This window comes from Oncorhynchus mykiss, chromosome 26 (assembly GCF_057628025.1).
Source record: "Oncorhynchus mykiss isolate SJ-2025 chromosome 26, ASM5762802v1, whole genome shotgun sequence".
NCBI lineage: Eukaryota > Metazoa > Chordata > Actinopteri > Salmoniformes > Salmonidae > Oncorhynchus > Oncorhynchus mykiss.
The window spans coordinates 8,543,673-8,568,681 of record NC_143047.1 but is presented as its reverse complement, the minus strand read 5'-3'; the positions used below and the strand labels follow the sequence as shown (position 1 = coordinate 8,568,681).

The following is a 25,009-nucleotide window of genomic DNA, read 5'->3' as shown; positions in this document are numbered from 1 at the left end:
GGTGTTCCTTTTGTCCAGGTGGGAAAGGGCAGTGTGGAGTGCAATATAGATTGCATCATCTGTGGATCTGTTGGGGCGGTATGCAAATTGGAGTGGGTCTAGGGTTTCTGGGACAATGGTGTTGCACATCCTGTTAATCCGTCTTGTGAATGTTGACCTGTTTGACCTGTGTCACTGGGCAGCTCTCGGCTGTGCTTCCCTTTGTAGTCGATGACTGATGTGGTGTACTCCTCAATGCCATCGGAGGAATCCCGGAACATATTCCAGTCTGTGATAGCAAAACAGTCCTGTAGTTTAGCATCTGCTTCATCTGACCACTTTTTTATTGATCTCGTCACTGGTGCTTCCTGCTTTAATTTTAGCTTGTAAGCAGGAATCAGGAGGATAGATTTATAGTCAGATCTGCCAAAATGAGGGCGAGGGAGAGCTTTGTATGCATCTCTGTGTGTGGAGTAAAGGTGGTGCAGAGTTTTTTCCCTCTGGTTGCACATTTAACATGCTGATAGAAATTTGGTAAAACGGATTTAAATTTCCCTGGATTAAAGTCCCCGGCAACTAGGAGGGTGAGCGTTTTCTTGTTTGCTTATGGCGGAATACAGCTCATTCAGTGCCTCTTTGTGCCAGCATCAGTCTGTGGTGGTATGTAGACAGCTATGAAAAATACAGAAGAAAATTATTTAGGTAGATTGTGTGGTCTACAACTTATCATGAGATACTCTATCTCAGGCGAGCAAAACCTCGAGACTTCATTAGATATCGTGCACCAGCTGTTGTTCACCAGCTTACCAGATGCCGCTGTTCTGTCCTGCTGGTAAAACATATAACCAGCCAGCTGTCTGTTGATAATGTCATCATTCAGCCATGACTACGTGAGGCATAAGATATTATAGTTTTGAATATCCCGTTGGTAGTTTAATCTTCCGCATAGGTCGTCAATTTTATTTTCCAAAGATTGCACGTTTGCTAGCAGAATGGAAGGAAGTGGGGGTTTATTCGATTGCTTACGAATTCTCAGAAGGCAGCCCGCCCTCTGGCCCCTTTTTCTCCGCTTTCTCTTCATGCATCTGGGCCTGTTCCCAGGGAAGCAGTATATCATTCCCGTCAGGCTCGTCGGACTCGTTAAAGGAAAAAAAGGATTCTGCCAGTCCCGTGGTAAGTAATCGCAGTTCTGATGCCCAGAAGTTATTTTTAGTCATAAGAGACGGTAGCAGCAACATTATTACAAAATAAGTTTTCAAAAATAAGTTACAAACAAGTTACAAACAAAGCAAAGAAACTAACATAAAAACACAATTGGTTAGGAATACGTAAAACGTCAGCCTTGTTCTCCAGCGGCATCTTAAGAGGGGTAAGTCACTCTGGATAAGAGCATCTGCTAAATTACTCAAATGTAAAATGGATAAGTGGTGGGTATAGAATGGCTTAATCATCATCCAGAAGGAAAATTAGCTCGTCTTTCTTATGACACGCTAATTGTACACCGGGTGGGGGAGCATTACAGCGGTGCCCTATACATCCCCTCTGAACCAAACTAGCCAGATGTCAATTAAAGTACTTACCTCCAAGTGGCTCCACCATAAAATATCTTATGTGTTTACCCTCTCCTGGAGATTGCCAAATGGATACATTTGTTTAAGATACCATCGACAGTGTGTGGAAGGCAGTTGGAACACAAGGCTTTCATTTTTTACTACAGTATTTCACAAGATCCTCCTTCTGAAGACCTCACAGCTGGTTTTTATCTCAGATTTCTGTCCTGGAAGGCTCAGACTACCAGATTTAAGATGTCTTGAGTTTCATGTCAAGGCTTGAAGAATTTTCCTATCCAAACTCTCACTGCACATGGTGTGTCTGCAATGTAGTCTCTCTCATAAGCAACTGACAGAATGCTTGAGATTACTGTAGCCCATGACACTCAGCTCTCTGTCTGTCTGTCTGTCTGTCTGTCTGTCTGTCTGTCTGTCTGTCTGTCTGTCTGTATGTCTGTATGTCTGTCTGTCTGTCTGTATCTGTCTGTCTGTCTGTCTGTCTCTCTGTGTCTGTCTCTGTCTCTCTGTCCGTATCTGTCTGTCTGTCTGTCTGTCTGTCTGTCTGTCTGTCTGTCTGTCTGTCTCTGTCTGTATCTGTCTGTCTGTCTGTGTCCGTCTGTCTGTCTGTGTGTGTCTGTCTGTATCTGTCTGTCTGTCTGTCTGTCTGTCTGTCTGTCTGTCTGTCTGTCTGTCTGCCTGTCTGTCTGTGTCTCTGTCTGTCTGTCTGTCTGTCTGTCTGTCTGTGTCTCTGTCTGTCTCTGTCTGTCTGTGTCTCTGTCTCTCTCTCTCTGTCTCTGTCTCTCTCTCTCTGTCTCTCTCTGTCTGTCTCTGTCTGTCCGTCCGTCCGTCCAAGCAATGATGAAAAATGTAATCTTGCAGGATTTGGGGCACGTCTGATACATACCCTTCGGCCTTGTGGTGCAGTTCAGCCTGGCTTTCTTTCCTCTCCTCTATCTCTTCATCCTCCCACCCTTTCTGCCTGTCGGTCTCTTTCTCACTCACAATACATTCACTCTTGGCCTTGAGACATCAGCATATCTTAGCAATGACTTTTCCTATCTTTTTATCTCAACATCTCACCATGTTCTCTTTTCTTTTTCGCTTGAGTTTTTTTGGGCTCTAGCTCTTCAAAAAAACAAGAAATTAGAAATAATTGGGTTTTGTGAAGCTATTTCTTAAATAGCTCCCGAGTGGCACAGCAGTCTAAGGCACTGCATTTCAGTGCTAGAGACGTCACTATAGACCCTGGTTCGATCCTGGGCTGTATCACATCCGGCCTTGATTGGGAGTCCCATAGGGCGGTGCACAATTGGCCCAGCGTCGCCCAGGTTTGGCTGGGGTAGGCCATCATTGTAAATAAGAATTTGTTCTTAACTAACTTGGCTAGTTAAATCAAGGTAAAATAAAACATTAGAAAATGGTACAGTAGCTCTTGGATGAATCTGAAAACTTTTCAGTCTAAAAACATTCTAGATTTGCTTTTGCACACAGACAAACAAACATTTGGTGCATATTCACTGTTGATAACTGGAAATATTACTAAATCATGATAATCTGAATGCAAATGATTCGTACGTCTCAAAAATACTTGCAGACTGTACTTTGCAGACTGTACTTTGCAGACTGGTCTTTGACTCTGCGGCTTAATGTTCAGACCTCAGGAGAAATAGATGCTGCCTTAATTAAAGTTGGGTTCTTCATTGCAGTCTTTTATGTTGAGCAAATTGCCTCTCTTATGCTGCAGGGTGACACACCAAAGCATCGTGCAGAGAAGGCCAAGGATGCAGAGCTGGCTGCCTACCTGGAGAACCGGCAGCACTACCAGATGATCCAGAGAGAGGACCAAGAGACAGCTGTGTGACCTCCCTCTGCTCCCTGACCTCCAGCACCACTTCCCTATAACCCTGTGCCAAAACTACTTTAGCTAAAAGAGGAAACTCACCAGAGAAGATGGTTAAAAGATAGCCAGTGTTGTATTCTCCTGCTAGGGAGTTGGTTGGAATCCTACCAGATGAGAGGTCTTAAAGGTCCATCATGTGAGAGATGCTTGTGACCAGTGGACTTGATTATTGCACTGCCAAAAAAAAAGCTGTTTTGTGTCGGAACGCTTGGAAGAGATGGCTCTTCTGTTACATGTTTTTTTTCTCCCCAGGTTGTGTTGCGCTCGCGATCCACCTAGACTGAATGTTGAATTTTGCTCCAAGGTTTTAGGACAGGAGCTTGGATAACTGAATGTCCAGGTCATTGTATTATTATACTCTTCGATGGAGCTGCATCTCTCTGTGTCTATAAACAGCAGCATGAGCGTTTCAACTGTACGGATCACAATGACTCAGTAGATTTCAAAAGGGTATGAACACTCTGATCTGTAGGCCAGCTGTCTTTTAAGGCTACCAAAAAATGACATTATTTGGATTACGGTTTTATTTGTTTGTTGTACATTATTATAATTTGTTGACTGATTTGTCCACCCATAATGCAGTGTGATGGTATCAAACTATCCACGAAGGTGGGGAATTTGACACATAATACTTTTCTCATCACCAAACAATTTTGAATTGAATAAATCAATATTGTTCTACTTTATGATCACTTGGCAAATGTTTCTTTTATTTCTTAGTTTTAATAAGGATATTTGGTACTGTACACTCGTAGTAGCTCTGTGTTAAAGCAGTTTATGCACTGCAGCTCCAATTGCCTTGATTTTCTTATTTTGTTGGCTGATTAGTTTGTATTTAATGTACTTAATTAAGTCATGGTGTATTTTTATTGCATTTTTAAGCAGATTGATGTTTATATAATTTGTACATACTATAAATTTAAAATGTTTTGTGTTTGGTCATTATTTACTATAAAAAATGTGCATTTGATATGTATTAGTTTCAGAACTACAAAGCATTTCCTCTCTCATATTGTGACAGAAGTCAAAGGCGTATTTATTCACCTCAACATTTTTTACAGATCCTTAACATGCACATGAAGCGGTTAAATTACGTTCAGCAAACGACGGTTTGAGTTGTAAAATTTACAGGGTGGATGTTGTTTTTTTACATACAAAAATAATAAGTTGTCTTCGCACAAACCAATCGTTTGTGGTTGCTATTTATTTTCCATAGTTATAATCTGTTAAAATTTGACTGGCCATTTAAACCAGCAATATAATTAAACTTAAGTTATAAAGACCTGTGATTCATTTAAATTGTGTTATATTGTGTAGAGAGTGGTGGGAAGGAATTGGTTTCATTCCGAAAGATATCCTACATTATAACTAGTTTAATGTAGCACCACAGTAACTGTGGATCTACTGCATTTTGAAATGAGTTGTTTCTCTGGCTGTTTTTTCTCATTCTTTAATCACTAAACATCCTTGTAAGACGTCCTTGTAAACACATTAACAAGGTATACTTTCATATACACATTTTTTACTTGATTGTGTTTGTTGTCCGAAGTTTATAGTTTTGAACTTCAAACAACCCATAATGCCAACTAAGATGCATTTAATTGTAAATAATTGCTGTTCTCTATTATGGCCAGATACATTAAATGTAGCACTGAATCAGTTGCTGTGACGGGAAATATGTTGTCAATGAAAACCCTCGAGTGTTTCTAACGCCAGACTGAATATAAGGTATTTTTGATTTGATTCTGAAAAGTAAATTAATTGTGTAGTTCTACATCAGTTATTACGCCTCGTACATAATCATATGTTCTCACTGAATATTTTGGGGGTCCACTTTTTTATTTTATTACATTTTTAATAATAGAAACCTCCACATACAAACGACGACATACAGACGCACACAAACATCCAAAACATCACGCCTGTCCAGACCAACCTGCTCACCACCCCCAGCGCCACATAGCCTCAAATTGCACCATTTTGTTTCATGGTCACACTGATTGTCAGCATTTTCAATAATGAAGACCGTAGGCCCCCTTTAAGTTGACTTCACTATAGTTGAAATATCATGTTAGCCTTGACGCTGAGAAGATTAGATATCATTTGAGGCGTTTATGATTATACTGCATTCTGAAAGAGGTGCATATTTGAGTAGGTATTGTAACATATCCTCCTGTTCAGAGACTGACATGGAGATGTAGGAAATGCATTTATATAATTTAGATGTATATTAACATTCCCTCATCAATCTACACACAATGCACCATAATGACAAAGCAAAAAACAGGGGTTTAGACATTTTTGCTAATTTATTAAAAATAAAAAAGTACTATTCAGACCCTTTACTCAGTGCTTTGTTGAAGTACCTTTGGCAACGGTTACAGTCTCGAGTCTTCTTGGGTATGACGCTACAAGCTTGGCACACCTGTATTTGGGGAGTTTCTCCCATTCTTCTCTGCAGATCCTCTCAACCTCTGTCAGGTTGGATTGGTAGCGTCACTGCACAGCTATTTTCAGGTCTCTCCAAATATGTTCGATAGGGTTCAAGTCCGGGCTATGGCTGGGCCACTCAAGGACATTCAGAGACTTGTCCAAAAGCCATTCCTGCGTTGTCTTGGCTGTGTGCTTAGGATATTTGTCCTGTTGGAAGGTGAACCTTCGCCCCAGTCTGAGGTCCTGAGAGCTCTGGAGCAGCTTTTCCTCAAGGATCTCTCTGTACTTTGCTCTGTTCATCTTTCCCTCAATCCTAACTAGTCTCCCAGTCCCTGCCGCTGCAAAAATATCCCACAGCATGATGCTGCCACCACCATGCTTAACCATAGGGATGGCACCAGGTTTCCTCCAGATGTGACGCTTGGCATTCAGGCCAAAGAGTTCAGTCTTGGTTTCATCAAACCAGAGAATCTTGTTTCTGATGGCCTGCTTAAGTGCCTTTTGGCAAACTCCAAGCGGGCTGTCATGTGCCTTTTACTGACAGGTGTGTGCCTTTCCAATCATGTCCAATCAATTTATTTTACCACAGGTGGACTCTAATCACGTTGTAGAAACATCTCAAGGATGATCAATGGAAACAGGATGCACCTGAGCCCAATTTTCTTGTCTCAGCACAGGGTCTGAACACTCAAGTAAAGAAGGTATTTCAGTTTTTAAATTTTAAAACATCTGCAAAAAAAAAAATCAACTGTTTTTGCTTTATCATTATGGGGTATTGTATGTAGCTTGATGAGAAAAAAAGTATACATTTTAGAATAAGGCTGTAACATAACAAAATGTGTGAAAAGTCTGAATAAGGGGTCTGAGTACTTTCTGAATGCACTGTGTCCAAACCTACCACTGGAATTAAACAAGCCAAAATATACAGAGGAAAACATTGCTCAAACATTTTACCTTCTGAAAGTCAGAGACACTTGTTGAATAAGTAAGACTGCTCATGATTCATCTTGACATCACCAAAGGGGTGACACATTTATTAACAATCATGCCTCTTTTGATATCCCAGTGAAAGTTGCCTTTCTATCGTCTATGATCTACCATCTTGTACCAGTTTCATCAGAAAATAGTTTAACAGCGGAGGAAAGGCCAAACAGCACATGTAGTGTAGTACATGTAGTACAAAGTGACCTCTTGAAATGGAGTTGAATAGCCTCAGCCTTAGTAGTAGTAAGTTGTGTGTGCTTGTGCGTATACAGATTTGAATCTGGCCCAGAGACATGCTGGCACTTGCAAAGCTATTTTTTGGGAAATCCATCGCTCCATAATGAGTTTTGCTGTTGTCGTGTAGTTTTCAGTACATTAACTCAACCGTTTCAACATCTCACATTGTCACCTTAGCTTTGTGTACTGTCTTTACCCATAGTTCACTTTGAACAGAAAATACATGGCTATTATTATCAGACACCATTTCATGTGCCATGAGCTCTGTCCTGTTATGGTGTGTGCAAGAATACACTTCCCATACTGGAGCTGTTATCTCCAATTGACTTAGCCTTCAACAGAAATTGAAGTTCTGTTTGAAATGACACAAATTCCCCAACATGATATTTTCTATGCTAATCTAAAGATGCGCTACGTTCCCACTTTCCATGTTGTTGATTACTGCAAAGAGCATCCTCTCCCATCATTTCCGTAGGTCCACTGGTTTTAATTGTACTATATTCTTAAAGGTTCAGTAGATATCCACAGTCTTTGAATTACATACAAGTGGAAAGTGCTCTTTGGAATGGCAGGAGCGTGGAACTACCAATGCTATATCTGCATGAATGAGAACTTTACAATGTTTTTTTTTTTAATTTACAAGCATAAAACAAGACTTATAGCTACAAAAACACTTGAATGAGTGCAATGCAGGCATGGGGCTTACAGTGGCTGAATGGGGTCAGACAACTTCATTTTTAAAGGAGCTACAGTAGACCAATGAATGGTAGTTTATGTATATTATCTGTGCTTTATTTTGAGTTGCTGTGCAATTCAGGGCAAGAGTATCTATTGCAATTCTTTAAAAAAAATAGAGAACTGTGCAATATGCATTTTTCTTTATTAAAAAATGTATTTTATTTTAATTTTTTACTTGATGTAGTGACCAAAATGTGATGGACAGACTGGTGTGCAATGTTGACGATATCAATCTGTGTGTTTGTTTCTATTGGCACATGTTTTTGTTATTGTCTGATTGGGAGAAAAAAAAATAAAGGATGGTACTTAAACAACTGTATTTATTGTAATTACTTTCTAGTGAGTGTTGATTTTATTCATCCAGTCAGTAAAAGCGCAGTTTTTAATAACCCGCCATTTGTATGAGATCATATTAACACTTATCATCTACCTCAGGTGACTGCAGGGGAGGATTGTTACTGTAGACCGACTGATAGGTGTTCTGCTGCCTGTAATGTCTTGTCCTTCACCAACCAGAAAAGAATGGAGTCCCACCTCCTAGGCTTTGATGGTCCAACCCAGTGAGACAAACTGTCATTTTGTGTATGTAGAATGTCTGAAGGAAAGTCAAAATGGTATTTAATGCCTCTGTGTTGCAACATGCAATGTGTTTGAAAATGATGAGTCATGTTAGTCAGAACTGAATCATAGTGCATCATCTGGAGTGATTAAATACTGTAATTGGATACTGACTAGTTACTTCTGGATGTTGTATTGGATGTGTGTTTATCAGTCTAGTCCATTTGTGAAACTGAACAGCTGTTTTCTCCTCCTAGCTCTGACTCATTGTTGGCATGCTATCCAACTGGCAATTGGAAATGTCCCTATCTATGGTTCAGATTCTGGTCGGATCGCTATTGTGGCCCCGACTCACCTCCCCTGCCCTTATGGGATTACCCAATCACATGGCCTGAGGTCACAGAGTCATCTTGGATATACTGTACATCGATACTAAATAACATGTAGACATGTATTTCATCAGTACAGTCATCTGGTTCTTGAAAATGTGGTGATGTCCGGTAAAACACTGTCATACTCTCTAGGCACCACACTGTTACTCTGCCATATGGCCGAGCATATGCTTATACCAGAGGAGGCTGGTGGGAGGAGCTACAGGAGGACGGACTCATTGTATATGGCTGAAATTGAATACATGGTCAAAACATGTGGTTTCCATATGTTTGGTATGTTTGACACCATTCCATTAATTCCATTACGGTCTTTACAATGAACTGTCCTCCTATAGCTCCTCCCACCAGCCTCCTCCTGGCTCACACGTGGTGTTTATAAATGGCTCTTATCCAGGGTCCCTATCTAATGGCAGCTGTTGTGTGACAACAAGCTCTCTGGGCACATAATCAGGGTGGCCAAGAATTCTAGGTCTAATGATTGTTCAATCCCTCCTGTCCTCCTGTAAACCATTTACTGTGGTGGTGCTGTTAAAACATTTATGATGCATACATCCCTAGGCATTCTGTAGGCACCATAGAATAGTAGTATCTGTCTATAGTAGGTAGTCTGAGCATATCATTCTGCTTTCCTTTCTCTGTGATAATGTCTGGTGGTGAAATTGGAATGGGTATATAATTTAGTAATCAATGTTTTTTTAATGATTATTTGTAGGTATAAAAAAAGATTTGTAGCAACAAGAACACTATAATAATGACTGTGAAATAATACATCTAGGGATTCACTAGAATAAAACTTCAAAAAGTTAGTGTCCTAGACGAGTGGTGCACAGGGGTTGGGGTTGGTGTTGGGGTTGGTGTTGGGGTTATGCGTCTCTTGACCCGTAATCATCACGTGGGTTGGTGATGTCACGAGGTGGTTAATTTAATGTGGCCCTAATGTTACCAGCTCAAACTAGTTTTTGAGAAACAAAGGGGAGGGCGACAAATAAGAGCAAGCGGGCCGGGCTAGAGGTATTGGAGGACTGTAAAAAATCTATTGTGACTCAAAGTAAGACCATAAACTCTCGCCAAGAAGTACGATCAAAGAAACAAGTAAGTTATATGTGTATTTGTCCAAATGTATAGTGATAAAATGATGTTACTTTGTATCACCCAAATCAACATTATCATTACTCACTTTTAATAGTTAAAATATATAGTCTCCATCATCGGAATCCTCTGGGGAATAACTGACGTGTCGTGTGTAATTTCTCAATTGGAGTCATTTTTCTTTGGATTATTTATTTGTGTGTATGTTTCTTTATTTAGTTCTTTTTAGTTTTATGGTATTTTAAATAATTTATGCACCATGTGTTGGCTTTACTGCATAGATTCATAACTTTTGCCAGTAATGAACACCCAACTTTTGTCCCATACACGCGATTTGCGCAAAAAAAGCGCAGTGGCACTGCGTATTGGCATAAACTTTCGTTGAATCCAAACTGTTTAATTGAATCTTAAATATGAAGTCAACGATTGAACGAACTTTTTTAATTCTACAACTTTGCAAGCGGTTCTGTTTAGGGATCTGAAGAAGTTGTGGCCAAATTACGTGTTGTAATAACGGCTTTGCTTTGAGTTTAATAACTATGTTAGCTATATTTTGCACTGTGTGACAACGTCCTCAGGGGTGACACATTCTAGTGTTGATGATAAGTAGTAGTGGGGGGGGGGGGGCTCTGTACTTCTAAATGTATGGTCTCATTACTGTAACTATTTTGAGCTATGATACTTGAGTTTGGAAGAAAGGAGATAAATCCTGCGAAATATAATAATATTGTTTTATATAAATGATTATGTTTAGTCAATTACTATTTCAGATGTAGCGAAGCTACATAGTTTGAAAGTGTACTTCTACATGTCTTTGTTCGTCTTAAAGTAAAGCATAAGCATTTATTCCACAAATTTGAATTGTGTTCAGGTTCCAGAAATCTTTTGCTTTCTGTTTGGGCCAATGAATGGATTTTATGACCTGAACACTTCACTTAAGCCGTAACTAACTGTACGTGGCTATGGATAAAAGCTTCCGCTAAATGACTAAAAGCAAAGTCAATGTAAACATCCCCCACCTCAACAATATGAGCATTGAAATCGACTCTAACCTCAAGTACTTGTATTCACTGCTATCCACTCCGCTCAAGAGTTGTTCTCCTTTTTTGCCCAGGAACTTTTTTTTACCTGACCACAATTTATGGCTGCCCCACCTATGTTTGCTCCCCCCCCCCCCCATCCAAAGTAGTGGCTGTGTAAGAGGCTGTAAAATATGATTTGCAGTCAGAGATAACGCTCAAAGTGACACAACCTTAGAGAGATGAAATGGGGGAAAGATAGTCCTCAGTCTGTTGTTATCATTGTTTTTTTCCCCCAGTTTTATTTTAGAAAGTTATTGGGCACACTAGATGCAGCTAGTGCCTTAGGGTTAGGATTTAGAAATGGAGGAGGGGTAGCATGGGGCTTTAGAGCTTGTGTGAGCTTGGCAGATGGACCTTGAGGCAATGGCACAGATAATCAGGGGAGAGAAAACAGCTTTGAAAAGACAGGGAAAACTCTATCCTGGCTATTCAAATGCACCATTCAACCTGATTTCAGCTGAGATTTGTGGGTGCGTGGCCCCTCTGCTATTCTCTCACTGCTCATGGAGTATGTCATTGGTTATGTTGAAATAGGAAGGAATGGGAAGTAAGTAGGCCACTGTCTCTTTTAGAGAATAAAACATTTTGTCATGACTGCCATGCCTCAACTAGAAGGGATCCCATTTTCACGTGACTGACGGCAGGGAGGATGTTTAGCTGTCGACAATGACGTTATAGTAGATAAAGTGCACTGATACTATTTGAGTCAGTAACGTGAATCATTCTGTCCTTGCGCTGTTGGTCCTTGACGGCCAGAATCCACCTACATTTTGTATATTTGATCAAATAAAGCATGTGATTCTGCCATTTGTTGGCCACTCAGTGTTCCTTCCTGAAGTAGGCCAGGACATTCTGGGTCTTTGTTAACTGTCTTTCTTTAGAGTGACCCTCTACCCCGCAGCTTCTCTCTTAGTGGACATTCCATCCTTTTTTTGTTGTTGTTGCGGTCAGTGACTTTTCTGAGAAGACGAGGAATGCTGCTTAGCAGTAAAAAACAAGAGTGACTTTATGCTGTTCAGGTTCAGTGTAGTCCTGCTTTCCATGTGTTGTTGTTGTTGTTTCTTTGTAGAACTGATCTAGCAAATCTAATGTTGTCTATTTGACCACAGTGATCTAGGACCATTATTAGAGGAAGCACCATTTGAGTCAATCGAAATATGATCTTTACGGTATCTGATCCAATTTGACTATTTGGTTTGCTTTCTGCCAGGCAATACATATTATGTTTATCCCATTGTGTGATGAGTAGATTGGTGGAAGTTAGTTGTGGTGGGGGTGAATAGTGGGCGATGTTTCATAATGACATGTTTATAGTTGGGAAAGGAAGATCTCTTACACACAGATACCTTACCTGTTCTAACATTCCTGTTACAGTTGCATTACTGATGGGTAAAAATGACTGGCACGGATAAAAAAAATAGCAATGTTTTGTAGGCATATTTTGCAAATGATTGGGCATGCTAGCTCTAGTAAACTGTGGTATTTTAAGATGACCTTTCTCCCAGTATGCTAAGTCCACATTCAGATGTGTGGAACAAAGACCCTGCATGGGATATCTGTCTAGTGGCCCTTTTAGAATGGAGTGAAAGGAGACCAGGAAAAGGCTCTGTTTTGATACAGGGTGTCTGCATTCGTAAAGAACGATAAAAGATTTTGAGGGCGCTCCGGGCCTCACCCTTGGCAAGGCTCAGTGGGTTAGACGAGGCCTGCTGGGTGTTGTTTCATCAAAGACAAAAAGGTTGCCTGGAGTAGCCCCTCAACATTTATGGCCAGGGGAAGAATGTCATTGGAACTGCTAGCTGGTGCGGAAAAAACAAGCCAGCTTTTACTTGAAAATGGAACTCTATCATTTTTTTAAAGTGATACAAAAAGATTGCGATTCAGTGAGTGATGGGGGTTGAGAATGGGGAGTTTCCAGAGATTCGTGGTTGCTTGGAGTGTTTAATTATGCTCACTGGCCATCAACATTTAATTACTGTTTTTGAGGACAGAATACAGATTTACTGGGTCAACAGAATATTTGATCAATTGGCTTGAAGAGGAGCAGCAAGCGTATGTGCCAGAGGGCCGGCTGTCCTGGCCATTGTGTATCACTTTTATTCACAGTCCTTTTGATGAGCAGTCAAGTAAAGAAACAACACTTTCAGAAGCCAATTGTAGAGTTGCCTGATAAAACGATAGTGCCTTGGTAGATTCTCCAGTAGACCAGCTCGCTGGTGAGTGAGTAGATGGCTGCCACTTATGGCATTCTGCCTCACACAGTACGAGGCGATGGTTCAGAGAGGTGATAACCTCTAATGGATCGGACTTTTCCAGTGAGTTGTTGATTCATCAGCTGTGGCTGACCTTTCTATCCAAGGCTGCCCGCAGGCAGCGAAAGTTCAATGTGAGCATACTGCAATGTGAGCGGATGTGGCTACGATCCCTGCTCATCTTCTGGACATATTGGCTCAGGCACAAACCACTGGAACAAATGTTGCCGTTAGATTACTAAGTTGCGTGGGTGACAGGCATTACACAAGGGTGCTTTTCATCAGAGACTTCCCAGCAAACCGGGAACCTTCGCAGGACATTATCTAAGATTACCGCTATGGCGACGTGGGGGGGGGGGGGGGTTCTCACATATGCTGAGCACTTGTTGGCTGCTTTTCCTTCATTCTGCGGTCCAAGTCATCCCAAACCATCTCATTTGGGTGAGGTCGGTTGATTGTGGAGGCCAGGTCATCTTTCTGTATAGTACTTTGTGACATCGGCTGATGTAAAAAAGGGCTTTATAAAAACATTTGATTGACATGATGCAGCACTTCATCACTCTCCTCACAAATTATAGTCCCACTAAGTGCAAAACAGATGGGATGGCGTATAGCTGCAGAATGCTGTGGTAGCCATGCTGGTTGAGTGTGTTCTGAATTCTAAATAAATCACAGACAGTGTCACCAGCAAAGCACCATCACACCTCCTCCTCCATGCTTCACGGTGGGAACCACACATGTGGATATCATCCGTTTACCTACTCTGCATCTCACCAAAAATTGGAACCAAAAATCTCAAATTTGGACTCATCAGACCAAAGGACAGATTTCCACCAGTATAATGTCCATTGTTCATGTTTTTTGGCCCAAGCAAATCTCTTTTTCTTATTGGAGTCATTTAGTAGTGGTTTATTTGCAGCAATTCGACCATGAAGGCCTGATTCACGCAGTCTCCTCTGAACAGTTGATGTTGAGATGTGTCTGTTACTTGAACTTTGAAGTATTTATTTGGGCCAGAGGTAACTCTGGGTCTTCCTTTCCTGTGGCGGTCCTCCTGAGAGCCAGTTTCATCATATTTCTTGATGGTTTTTGCGACTGCACTTGAAGAAACTTTCAAATTTTCCGGATTGACTGACCTTCATGTCTTAGTGTAATGATGGATTGTCTTTTCTCTTTGCTTATTTGAGCTGTTCTTGCTATAATTTGAACTTGGTCTTTTACTAAATAGGGCTATCTTCTGTATGCCACCCCTACCATGTCACAACACAACTGATTGGCTCAAACACGTTAAGAAGGAACGAAATTCCACAAATTAACTTTTGACTAGGCACACCTGTTCATTGACATGCATTCCAGGTGACTACCGTGTGAAGCTGGTTGAGAGAATGCCAAGGGTGTGCAAAGCTGTCATCAAGGTAAAGGGTGGCTACTTTGAAGAATCTCAAATCTCCAATATATTTGTTTAACACTTTTTTGTTTACTACATGATTCTATGTCTTATTTCATAGTTTTGATTTCTTCACTAATATTCCAATATAAATGTGTACTAACTGTTGACTGGTACTGTGTATATATATTTTTTTAAATATATACAGCATATATTTATTTATTTTTATTTCAATTCACAAGGAGGTGCTGCAGCACCCCTGCTTCCTGTGGCTATGTCCTTGGAATGTTCTCCCAACATTCACTAACATTTTCTCAACATCTGGTAAAAAAAACTACCACAGAAACATTCCCCTAAGGTTCTCATTAGGTTCCCAGAGAAGGGGAATAACACAATGTTCCGGTAACGTTCTTAGAACATACTACCGCAAACAAAATGTGGGAGCAATAAGAACTGGTTCTGAGGAAAGATATACAGGAACGTTCTGCTCATGTTGATGGATATGTTATTCAAAACCCCCATGACAGCAGGCAGGGAATATTCCTACAGTGGTCTAAAAAAGTTATAGTATGACATGATGGTTCTAATAACTACAGCAAGTAAATGTTGGAGCAATCGAAGTAGTTCTAAAAACATACTTCAGCAATAATGCACTTAGTTCTAAAAACATACTTCAGCAATAATGCACTTAGTTCTAAAAACATACTTCAGCAATAATGCACTTAGTTCTAAAAACATACTTCAGCAATAATGCACTTAGTTCTAAAAACATATTTCAGCAATAATGCACTTAGTTCTAAAAACATATTTCAGCAATAATGCACTTAGTTCTAAAAACATACTTCAGCAATAATGCACTTAGTTCTAAAAACATATTTCAGCAATAATGCACTTAGTTCTAAAAACATACTTCAGCAATAATGCACTTAGTTCTAAAAACATACTTCAGCAATAATGCACTTAGTTCTAAAAACATACTTCAGCAATAATGCACTTAGTTCTAAAAACATACTTCAGCAATAATGCACTTAGTTCTAAAAACATATTTCAGCAATAATGCACTTAGTTCTAAAAACATACTTCAGCAATAATGCACTTAGTTCTAAAAACATATTTCAGCAATAATGCACTTAGTTCTAAAAACATACTTCAGCAATAATGCACTTAGTTCTAAAAACATACTTCAGCAATAATGCGCTTAGTTCTGAAAACATTGCTGCAATGTTCTGCTAACTTTGATGTGTAATGTAGCATCATTATACTGTATGAAGGTGCCAAACTTCCAAACAAATGGCATTCCAATCTTCATCACATCTTGATACGGGTGTTGTCCTAACAAATCTACAAGAATGGTAATGAAGTCGATTTGAACATGCAGTCCGCCATCTTCAAGCCCTGTAGGCCACTTACTTTGCTGCACCACCAGGAGCGTAATGTTTCTCGTGGATCATTCAATTATGATCCAAACTATGGCTATATGTCGTAGGACATATGCACATCTATGTGCACCTCGCCGCAATCGGCCAGGCAACAATTGAACACGAATTCTGAAATCAAGTTTTGTCAGGAAAATAAAAGTCAAAACATCCCTCCTTTACAGCATAGGAAGAAGTTTGGTAGAGAAAGAAATAATAGAGGATACTTATTTTTCCGATTTTGTTATCCTGTCTTTTGCAAAGACAAAGACCACAACCTGGAAATCAGAGTAAAGGTGTTAACAGCTTTATATTTGTGTCAGTCACATCGCAGTGGCGCGCGGTTGATTCATTCCAGGGATAGCACTCTAAAGGCCAGGTTTGATCCCTGCTTGTGACTATCAAAAAAATACGGTAAAACTATGTTTGTACAATAAATGTCTAATACGTTAATGTGATTCCAAATAATTGACATACAGTGCCTTGCGAAAGTATTCGGCCCCCTTGAACTTTGCGACCTTTTGCCACATTTCAGGCTTCAAACATAAAGATATAAAACTGTATTTTTTTGTGAAGAATCAACAACAAGTGGGACACAATCATGAAGTGGAACGACATTTATTGGATATTTCAAACTTTTTAACAAATCAAAAACTGAAAAATTGGGCGTGCAAAATTATTCAGCCCCTTTACTTTCAGTGCAGCAAACTCTCTCCAGAAGTTCAGTGAGGATCTCTGAATGATCCAATGTTGACCTAAATGACTAATGATGATAAATACAATCCACCTGTGTGTAATCAAGTCTCCGTATAAATGCACCTGCACTGTGATAGTCTCAGAGGTCCGTTAAAAGCGCAGAGAGCATCATGAAGAACAAGGAACACACCAGGCAGGTCCGAGATACTGTTGTGAAGAAGTTTAAAGCCGGATTTGGATACAAAAAGATTTCCCAAGCTTTAAACATCCCAAGGAGCACTGTGCAAGCGATAATATTGAAATGGAAGGAGTATCAGACCACTGCAAATCTACCAAGACCTGGCCGTCCCTCTAAACTTTGAGCTCAAACAAGGAGAAGACTGATCAGAGATGCAGCCAAGAGGCCCATTATCACTCTGGATGAACAGCAGAGATCTACAGCTGAGGTGGGAGACTCTGTCCATAGGACAACAATCAGTCGTATATTGCACAAATCTGGCCTTTATGGAAGAGTGGCAAGAAGAAAGCCATTTCTTAAAGATATCCATAAAAAGTGTTGTTTAAAGTTTGCCACAAGCCACCTGGGAGACCAAACATGTGGAAGAATGTGCTCTGGTCAGATGAAACCAAAATTGAACTTTTTGGCAACAATGCAAAACATTATGTTTGGCGTAAAAGAAACACAGCTGAACACACCATCCCCACTGTCAAACATGGTGGTGGTGGCAGCATCATGGTTTGGATCTGCTTTTCTTCAGCAGGGACAGGGAAGATGGTTCAAATTGATGGGAAGATGGATGGAGCCAAATACAGGACCATTCTGGAAGAAAACCTGATGGAGTCTGCAAAAGACCTGAGACTGGGACGGAGATTTGTCTTCCAACAAGACAATGATCCAAAACATAAAGCAAAATCTACAATGGAATGGTTCAAAAATAAACATATCCAGGTGTTAGAATGGCCAAGTCAAAGTCCAGACCTGAATCCAATCGAGAATCTGTGGAAAGAACTGAAAACTGCTGTTCACAAATGCTCTCCAGCCAACCTCACTGAGCTCGAGCTGTTTTGCAAGGAGGAATGGGAAAAAATGTCAGTCTCTCGATGTGCAAAACTGATAGAGACATACCCCAAGCGACTTACAGCTGTAATCGCAGCAAAAGGTGGCGCTACAAAGTATTAACTGAAGGGGGCTGAATAATTTTGCACGCCCAATTTTTCCGTTTTTGATTTGTTAAAAAAGTTTGAAATATCCAATAAATGTTGTTCCACTTCATGATTGTGTCCCACTTGTTGTTGATTCTTCACAAAAAAATACAGTTTTATATCTTTATGTTTGAAGCTTGAAATGTGGCAAAAGGTCGCAAAGTTCAAGGGGGCCGAATACTTTCGCAAGGCACTGTATGTGTTTCTACATGGATTTCTAACTTCCTCAACGGTAAGATAACACTAACACAGGAAAGAAACCTCTATGGACTGTTCATAACTTAATTTGATAATTCTGGGAACATTGAGGGTATGTTTTGTGCACCCTGATACAAACATTGTAAGAATGTCATCAAAACTGGACAGATTTTGTGTTTTGGGAACCTATCGTGTCATATCCCCACAATATTCCCACAACCTAAATAAATGTTTTAGGGACATTTTAAATAACTTTTTTTTTAAGTATAACATCAGGTGAATGTTTTTTGCATTCTAAAATAAACATAGCATAATCATCCACAAAAGTTGACCGTTTTTGTGTTTTGGGAACAGATATTTTGTCATGTTCCCACAACATATGAAACATTCTGGGAACCATTAAAGAACAGACGAAATGTGTTCTGGGAACGTTCTTGCAACATCAAGCAAATGTTTCATACAAACATTGTATAATCATCAGCACAACTAGACAGTTGTTGTATTATGAGAATATTTGCTGCAACCTAACAAATGTTCTGGGAACTTTCACAGGACCAATTTTGGTTGGCCGATTTGGCATCTTAGTTGGTGTTGTAGGAAGATGCATTGTAACATCCACATGACATATTGTGAACAGCCCAGAATGTGTCATCTTAGTTCCCTGCTGCTGTGTGATCTCAATTCTCTGTTCTCAATGTCTTCATTGTTTGTGTTCCACTAGAAGGATTTGTGTATTTTGCCAGTCGTTAATGATGGGTCCTAATTAATCATAACCAACAGGCTATGGCACAGAAAACACTCATCCTTTGCCTTGAATGTTGATTGTATGTCACAGAAATGAACTTCATAATATTCCAAACACCTCTTTGCATAACGGTAAGGAATGTTTCGGTTTGTATTACCCTGGGAAGCAGATTGATTGAACAAGGACCCTAATCTTTTGATGGGGAAGCGTGAAATACTTTTAGATTCCCACCACAAAATCAAGGATTTGGTATTATAGGCAACCTTGTTTTGGGTTATTGAAATCAGATTCTTGAGTTACTCTTTGTGGGTGTTCTTCAAACTAATACAAGACCTGTTTGTCCCGGCACATCTCTGAGCTCTTCTAACCCAGACAGAGACATGCAGTTCCCCTGTGTCCCACAGAAGAATGGCTTCAAACCAAGCCCCTTCCATCGAGCTCTCCCTGTCAGGGCGACCCCTATCACCTCCCAGCAGGTGGGTTAGCCTTCACCATGGTGATCTGGTGCTGCCGTCCATCCCCTGCTGCTAGCTCTGGGACTGTTGGCAGAAAGAATAGACATTAACTCAATTAAGTCAGAGAATAAATAGAAACTCAGAACTTGACAGGATAGGAGGATCCCTTATAGACATCCATACATTTCAGAAATATAGGGCTATTTCTTTATCTGTGAGTTGCTGCCCTCTTCTTTTGAACTAGACTATTAAAAGCTGAAATGTGTAAAGGGGGAAACATTGCCACTGTTTGCCCCAGTGCCTTTGTTTTTAAGGGTTTAGCAGAAACATACCTCAAACAACATGACCAGCCTAGCTAACCTGTAAAGTATGGTTGAATTTGGACAAATTGTGGTGCTGTTGGACAGGAAAAACCATTCATGCAAGCTCATTGGCTCATAGTTGCCATATTGTTTCAGCTAGTCTTGCATCCTTAAATGCTATATACCAAATTTGGTCCCAATCGGTCCAGCGGTTCAGGAGAAGAAGATGTTAAAAATGGTCCAAAATACATCAAAAGAATATTGTATTGCATGATCAAGTTGATTTTGAGTTCTGATATTTGGCAAGTGTAGTAAACAGTACCGAAGTAACTGGTCTTAGGGCTACGTGTCAAATTTTTCCTGATGGTGGCCCAGCGGGCCCATAGCTGAACCCCGGCCATTGCTGCTTGCAGCAATGTATTTTATTGTTTTGTTGATGAAACAGAGGAGCGTGTAAGGCAGCGTGGTAAAAAAAATAATTCTCGGTACATATTCTGGTTTTCCATTGCAAGAGCAACGATGTTCTAGTAAGAAAAACAATGTTCCTTGTATGAAGTAACTTTGTTGTTGTAATAGCCCAATTGGATATGACAGTTTCACCCTTCACGGATTTCAGCTTTAAAAGGTCTGCACAATGCAATGACCAGAATACACAAAGATGGGAAGCGCTATTGTGACAATGAGATGACCTGAATTGTGTTCAATGTGTCATCAACATAGATACATTTGAAGTCGGAAGTTTGCATACACTTAGGTTGGAGTCATTAAAACTCATTTTTTAACCACTCCACATTTCTTGTTAACAAACTATGGTTTTGGTAAGTCGTTTAGGACATCTACTTTGTGCATGACACAAGTAATTTTTCCAACAATTGTTTACAGACAGATTATTTCACTTATAATTCACTGTATCACAATTCCAGTGGGTCAGAAGTTCACATGCATTAAGTTGACTGTTCCTTTAAACAGCTTGGAAAATGCCAGAAAATTATGTCATGAAGCTTCTGATTGGCTAATTGACATCCGTCAATTGGAGGTGTACCGGGTGGATGTATTTCAAGGCTTACCTTCAAATTCAGTGCCTCTTTGCTTGACATCATTGGAAAATCAAAACAAATCATCCAAGACCTCAAAAACAATTGTAGACCTTCACAGGTCTGGTTCATCCTTGGGAGCAATTTCCAAATGCCTGAAGGTACCACGTTCATCTGTACAAACAATAGTATGCGAGTATAAACACCATAGGACCATTCAGCCGTCATACCGCTCAGGAAGGAAACGTGTTCTGTCTCCTAGAGATGAATGTACTTTGGTGCAAAAAGTGCAAATCATTCCCAGAAAAACAGCAAAGGACCTTGTGAAGATGCTGGAGGAAACAGGTACAAAAGTATCTATATCCACACCGCCATGAAAAAGCCAGACTATGGTTTGCAACTGCACATGGGGACAAAGATCATCCTTTTTGGAGAAATGTCCTCTGGTCTGATGAAACAAAAATAGAACTGTTTGGCCATAATGACTATTGTTATGTTTGGAGGAGAAAGGGGGAGGCATGCAAGCCGAAGAACACCATCCCAACCGTGAAGCACGAGGGTGGCAGCATCATGTTGTGGGGGTGCTTTGCTGCAGGAGGGACTGGTGCACTTCACAAAGTAGATGGCTTCACGAGGAGGGGAAATTATGTGAATATATTGAAGCAACATCTGAAGACATCAGCCAGGAAGTTATAGCTTGGTCGCAAATGGGTTTTCCAAATGGACAATGACCTCAAGCATACTTCCAAAGTTGTGGAAAAATGGCTTAAGGACAACAAAGTCAAGGTGTTGGAATGGCCATCACAAAGCCCTTTACCTCCATCCCATAGAAAATGTGCAGGCAGAACTGAAAAAGCGTGTGCTAGCAAGGAGGCCTGCAAACCTGACTCGGTTGAGTCAGCTTGTGGAAGACGTTTTGACCCAAGTTAAACAATTGTAAACTTCTGACCCACTGGGAATGTGATGAAAGAAACAAAAGCTGAAATAAATCATTCTCTACTATTATTCTGACATTTCACATTCTTACAATAGGTAAGGTGATCCTAACTGACCTAAAACAGGGAATTCTTGCTAGGATTAAATGTCAGGAATTGTGAAAAACTAAGTTTAAATGTATTTGGCTAAGGTATATGTAAACTTCCAACTTCAACTGTAGATTTTTGTTTTCTAACATATTCCTGGCACTGCTTGTCACAAAATAAAATGTTGTATTTTGTTTGGTGTTCATGTTGGAAAACGTGTTGTTTTGTGTAAGGGGAAGTGAAAGGGTGGAGTGAGTAGCTCATGACCCATTGATCCTCATTGCTGGTTGTGTTCCTCACAGTTGTTTTGATTGACCCTAAATTGAGTCATGAGATCATAGGAAAAAATCTATGTAATATTTCAGCCCTCTCACATGTATTTTCCCAGTTCTCACTCTCACATGCTCGAGTGTCAAGCTTTAAAACTGTTTAATGTAATGAATTTTGTATAACATGATGTGTTTTACACTTTGACCATAATCCCTTATTCACCTTTCACCTCTAAAGTACAGAACCACTCATTGTGAATTGGTTTGATTATAGCTGGTAACGATCAATAGTTGACCTTGATCGTGCTCTTTCAACTCTCATCTCAATTATAGACACACAACGGAGGAACATCAGCTTGACCTTTGGAACAGCAGATGTCACCTCAAATGACACACAATATAACCTACATAATGGCAACATTTATTTATTGTGCCACAATTGTTAATGGCATGTTTTTTTTCTTCTTTTCCCTCCAGTATGCGGGGTTTGTTCTCAACAGCTGTGGTGCTTATGGTGGCCTTGATGATAGTCACCACTGAAGCAGGTAAAAACAAGAAAGGTAAGGGATTTGCTATGTATTGCTTTAATTTGCCATGCGCAGTTGTAGAATTAGCATGACAGTTGCACCGTTCATGAGGTTCATAAAGCCTCAGTTGGAAACCTGTCCTTACTAACGACTAATTGTAATATTGCTGATATTATTTCTGTCATCTTGTTATTTTTGTTTCGCAGAGAAGGGGAAAGGGGCCAAGGGTGGTGCCTCTGACTGTGCTGAGTGGCGCTATGCTAGCTGTGTGCCTAACAACGGAGACTGTGGAGTCGGTGTCAGAGAGGGCACCTGCAACGACCAGATGAGAAAACTGAAATGCAAAGTGCCTTGCAACTGGAAGAAGGAGTTCGGCGGTAGAAATTATACATTGATAGATGATTCCATTTCCCTTGATATGCCATATAATTCTCAAAGTGTAAAGTGGTGGTCGGTCAATCAAAAATATAGCAAACATTTCATTCATAGCTTATTACTACATAATTAGAATTGTATCATGTCATTTCTTAGTAAATACCTAGTAATTTACATAACCGCAAAAAAACTATAGAACTACATCATCTTCAGACTGTTCTATGATAGCCTGACGACTTCTTCCGCTGCTCTGTCGTTCACGACATACTTTAGTCTGAGACTGCCATCATTGAAGTTGTATGGGGGGGCGTTGTGCAAAGCAAAGTCATCAGCGATTGGATTGTCTCTAACCAATCAGAGTATCAAAGACAATGACACATTTTCAAACCATCGCTTTACCCACATGTGTTCTGGCTCTGGCCCAAACCATCACTTTCTGGACCATTCAGACGGCCCAAATATGTTTGCATTCGGTGAAGGGTCGGGGAGGTACTCAGTTCCAGACTCATTGCGGGGAAGAAACGAACATGTGGGCGTGGCGTAGCGTTTGGCCAGAGCAAGGAGTCTGGGTAGCCAGTCAAGCTCTATTGTGGTGTGTTCCTGATACTCAGCAGTTTTCCCTTTTGACCTTTGCCATTTCAGCTGACTGCAAGTATAAGTTTGGCAGCTGGGGTGAGTGTGACACAGCTACTGGATCCAAGAACCGGTCTGGAACCCTGAAAAAGGCCCTGTACAACGCAGAGTGCCAACCCACCATCAAGGTGTCTAAGCCATGCCCCGCAAAGACCAAGACAAAGGCCAAAGGTAAGAAGTAGACATTTAAGTCATATAAAAAAAGTAAAATTCCTATCCCCAAATGAGTACGTCATATTGAGCAAGGAATCTATGATGAATTGACCCTATGTCTTCCCACAGGAAAGAAGGGAAGAGGGAAGGAGAACTAAAAAGGTGGATGAGTCCACATTGAACAAGTGATTGGTTTGATTTTTATTACGCAATATCCTTTGCTTTTTCAACAAACATAATAGGCACAAGTGAATTATGAGATGTCAAATGGGCCTTTCCTTCAAATACAGTATAACAAACGCTAAATGTCTCTGAATATTGACCAAATATGTAGACAAACACAATTCTTTTCACATATTTCCAGCTGTCGGTGGCCTGGCGACTTAGCCCGCTTGTGTTCTGATATTTCCATAATGTTAGTAAGATTCCAGTTCTGGACATGCTGTATTATGCAAGAAACAAATACTTTGACCTCACCAGTGTTCTTGGTCTGCCTAACCCTTGTGATGTGTAACGTTTTCCAGAGTTTGTTGTATTTTTTTTCACCTTTTACATTAGTTCAACTGGAGTCAAGACCAAGCTCCTTGTTTGAGATTGTTTCTTAACCAGTAGATCATTTAGTAATATGCTTGAGATTTTTTTTTTTTTCAATTCAAAATGTTCATCTTACATTGTTGTGATTGTTATAGTTTTCTCTTGACTACCAATTAGTATTACTAACAGAATTGATGAGTGGATTTCAATTGTGTGTGTGCCAATTAGTAAAAGTAGAGATGCAAATCAACTATTTTTCTAGTCAACTGAGGACCGTCAGCTCAACGTGTTTCATGTACAATACAAAGCTGAGCTTGAATGCTCATGAGAATGCAGTCATTGTCTTTGTGAAGATAATAGTGGTATTGTTAAAACAATTAGTTTTATAATATATATACTTCAAAAGGTGTCAGGCGATTTTGAGTTGAACTGCTGTGTTCATATTTTTGCAAACACACATGCACACACCTTCGCACAGTTCATCTGTACTCTCATTTTTGTAATTACTGTCATTATTATTACACAAACCCTTGGAACAGAAAAAATCAACCACTTTAAATAAACTCTCTGAATTTTTACTATTGGTTGTTTCGTGTTTCTTCTTAATAAATGTTTGTGGCAATTTAACTTACTACATTTATGCATTTAAAGAGAGACTGAATCAAAACAACTATGTCTATGGTGCTTCTACACCTGCATTGCTTGCTGTTTGGGGTTTTAGGCTGGGTTTCTGTACAGCACTTTGAGATATCAGCTGATGTACGAAGGGCTATATAAATAGATTTGATTTGATTTGGTTGAAAATGGCCTATGTGGCATCAATATGTGTCGGAAACATTTATTCTAGTGTCAAAATGTACTACAAAG

The 25,009-nt window shown here is 40.0% G+C and overlaps 2 protein-coding genes across 52 annotated transcripts in view; both read left to right on the top strand.

Annotated features, from left to right (window-relative positions):
- The window catches only part of LOC110506319 (diacylglycerol kinase zeta), a 141,906-nt gene extending 133,774 nt beyond the window's left edge, over positions 1-8,132 (top strand). For all 50 annotated transcript variants that reach the window (XM_090221939.1, XM_090221934.1, XM_090221925.1 and 47 more), the window contains one exon: positions 3,274-8,132. In XM_090221939.1, the coding sequence (XP_090078065.1) occupies positions 3,274-3,390 (117 nt within the window). In that variant the 3' untranslated portion in view covers positions 3,391-8,132. The remainder of the gene's footprint in view (positions 1-3,273) is intronic.
- A 1,044-nt stretch (positions 8,133-9,176) lies between these two features.
- On the top strand, positions 9,177-24,720 carry mdka (midkine a). 2 transcript variants are annotated; one of them, XM_021585850.3, is made up of 5 exons: positions 9,177-9,863; positions 22,398-22,480; positions 22,654-22,824; positions 23,465-23,626; positions 23,738-24,720. In XM_021585850.3, the coding sequence occupies exons 2-5, from the start codon at positions 22,399-22,401 to the stop codon at positions 23,764-23,766; spliced, it is 444 nt and encodes a 147-aa protein (XP_021441525.1). In that variant the 5' UTR covers positions 9,177-9,863; position 22,398; the 3' UTR covers positions 23,767-24,720. The 2 variants fall into 2 exon arrangements, with proteins under 2 accessions (XP_021441525.1, XP_021441527.1); XM_021585852.3 differs by having other exon boundaries at positions 9,666-9,863; positions 22,398-22,465.
- Positions 24,721-25,009: the final 289 nt, after the last annotated feature.

Excerpts from the sequence above, each read along its gene's own strand:
- mdka (XM_021585850.3), top strand. The coding sequence starts at position 22,399 with ATGCGGGGTTTGTTCTCAACAGCTGTGGTGCTTATGGTGGCCTTGATG. Across the intron at positions 22,825-23,464 it reads CTGGAAGAAGGAGTTCGGCG|CTGACTGCAAGTATAAGTTT; the intron begins GTAGAAATTATA and ends TTGCCATTTCAG. Across the intron at positions 23,627-23,737 it reads GACCAAGACAAAGGCCAAAG|GAAAGAAGGGAAGAGGGAAG; the intron begins GTAAGAAGTAGA and ends GTCTTCCCACAG.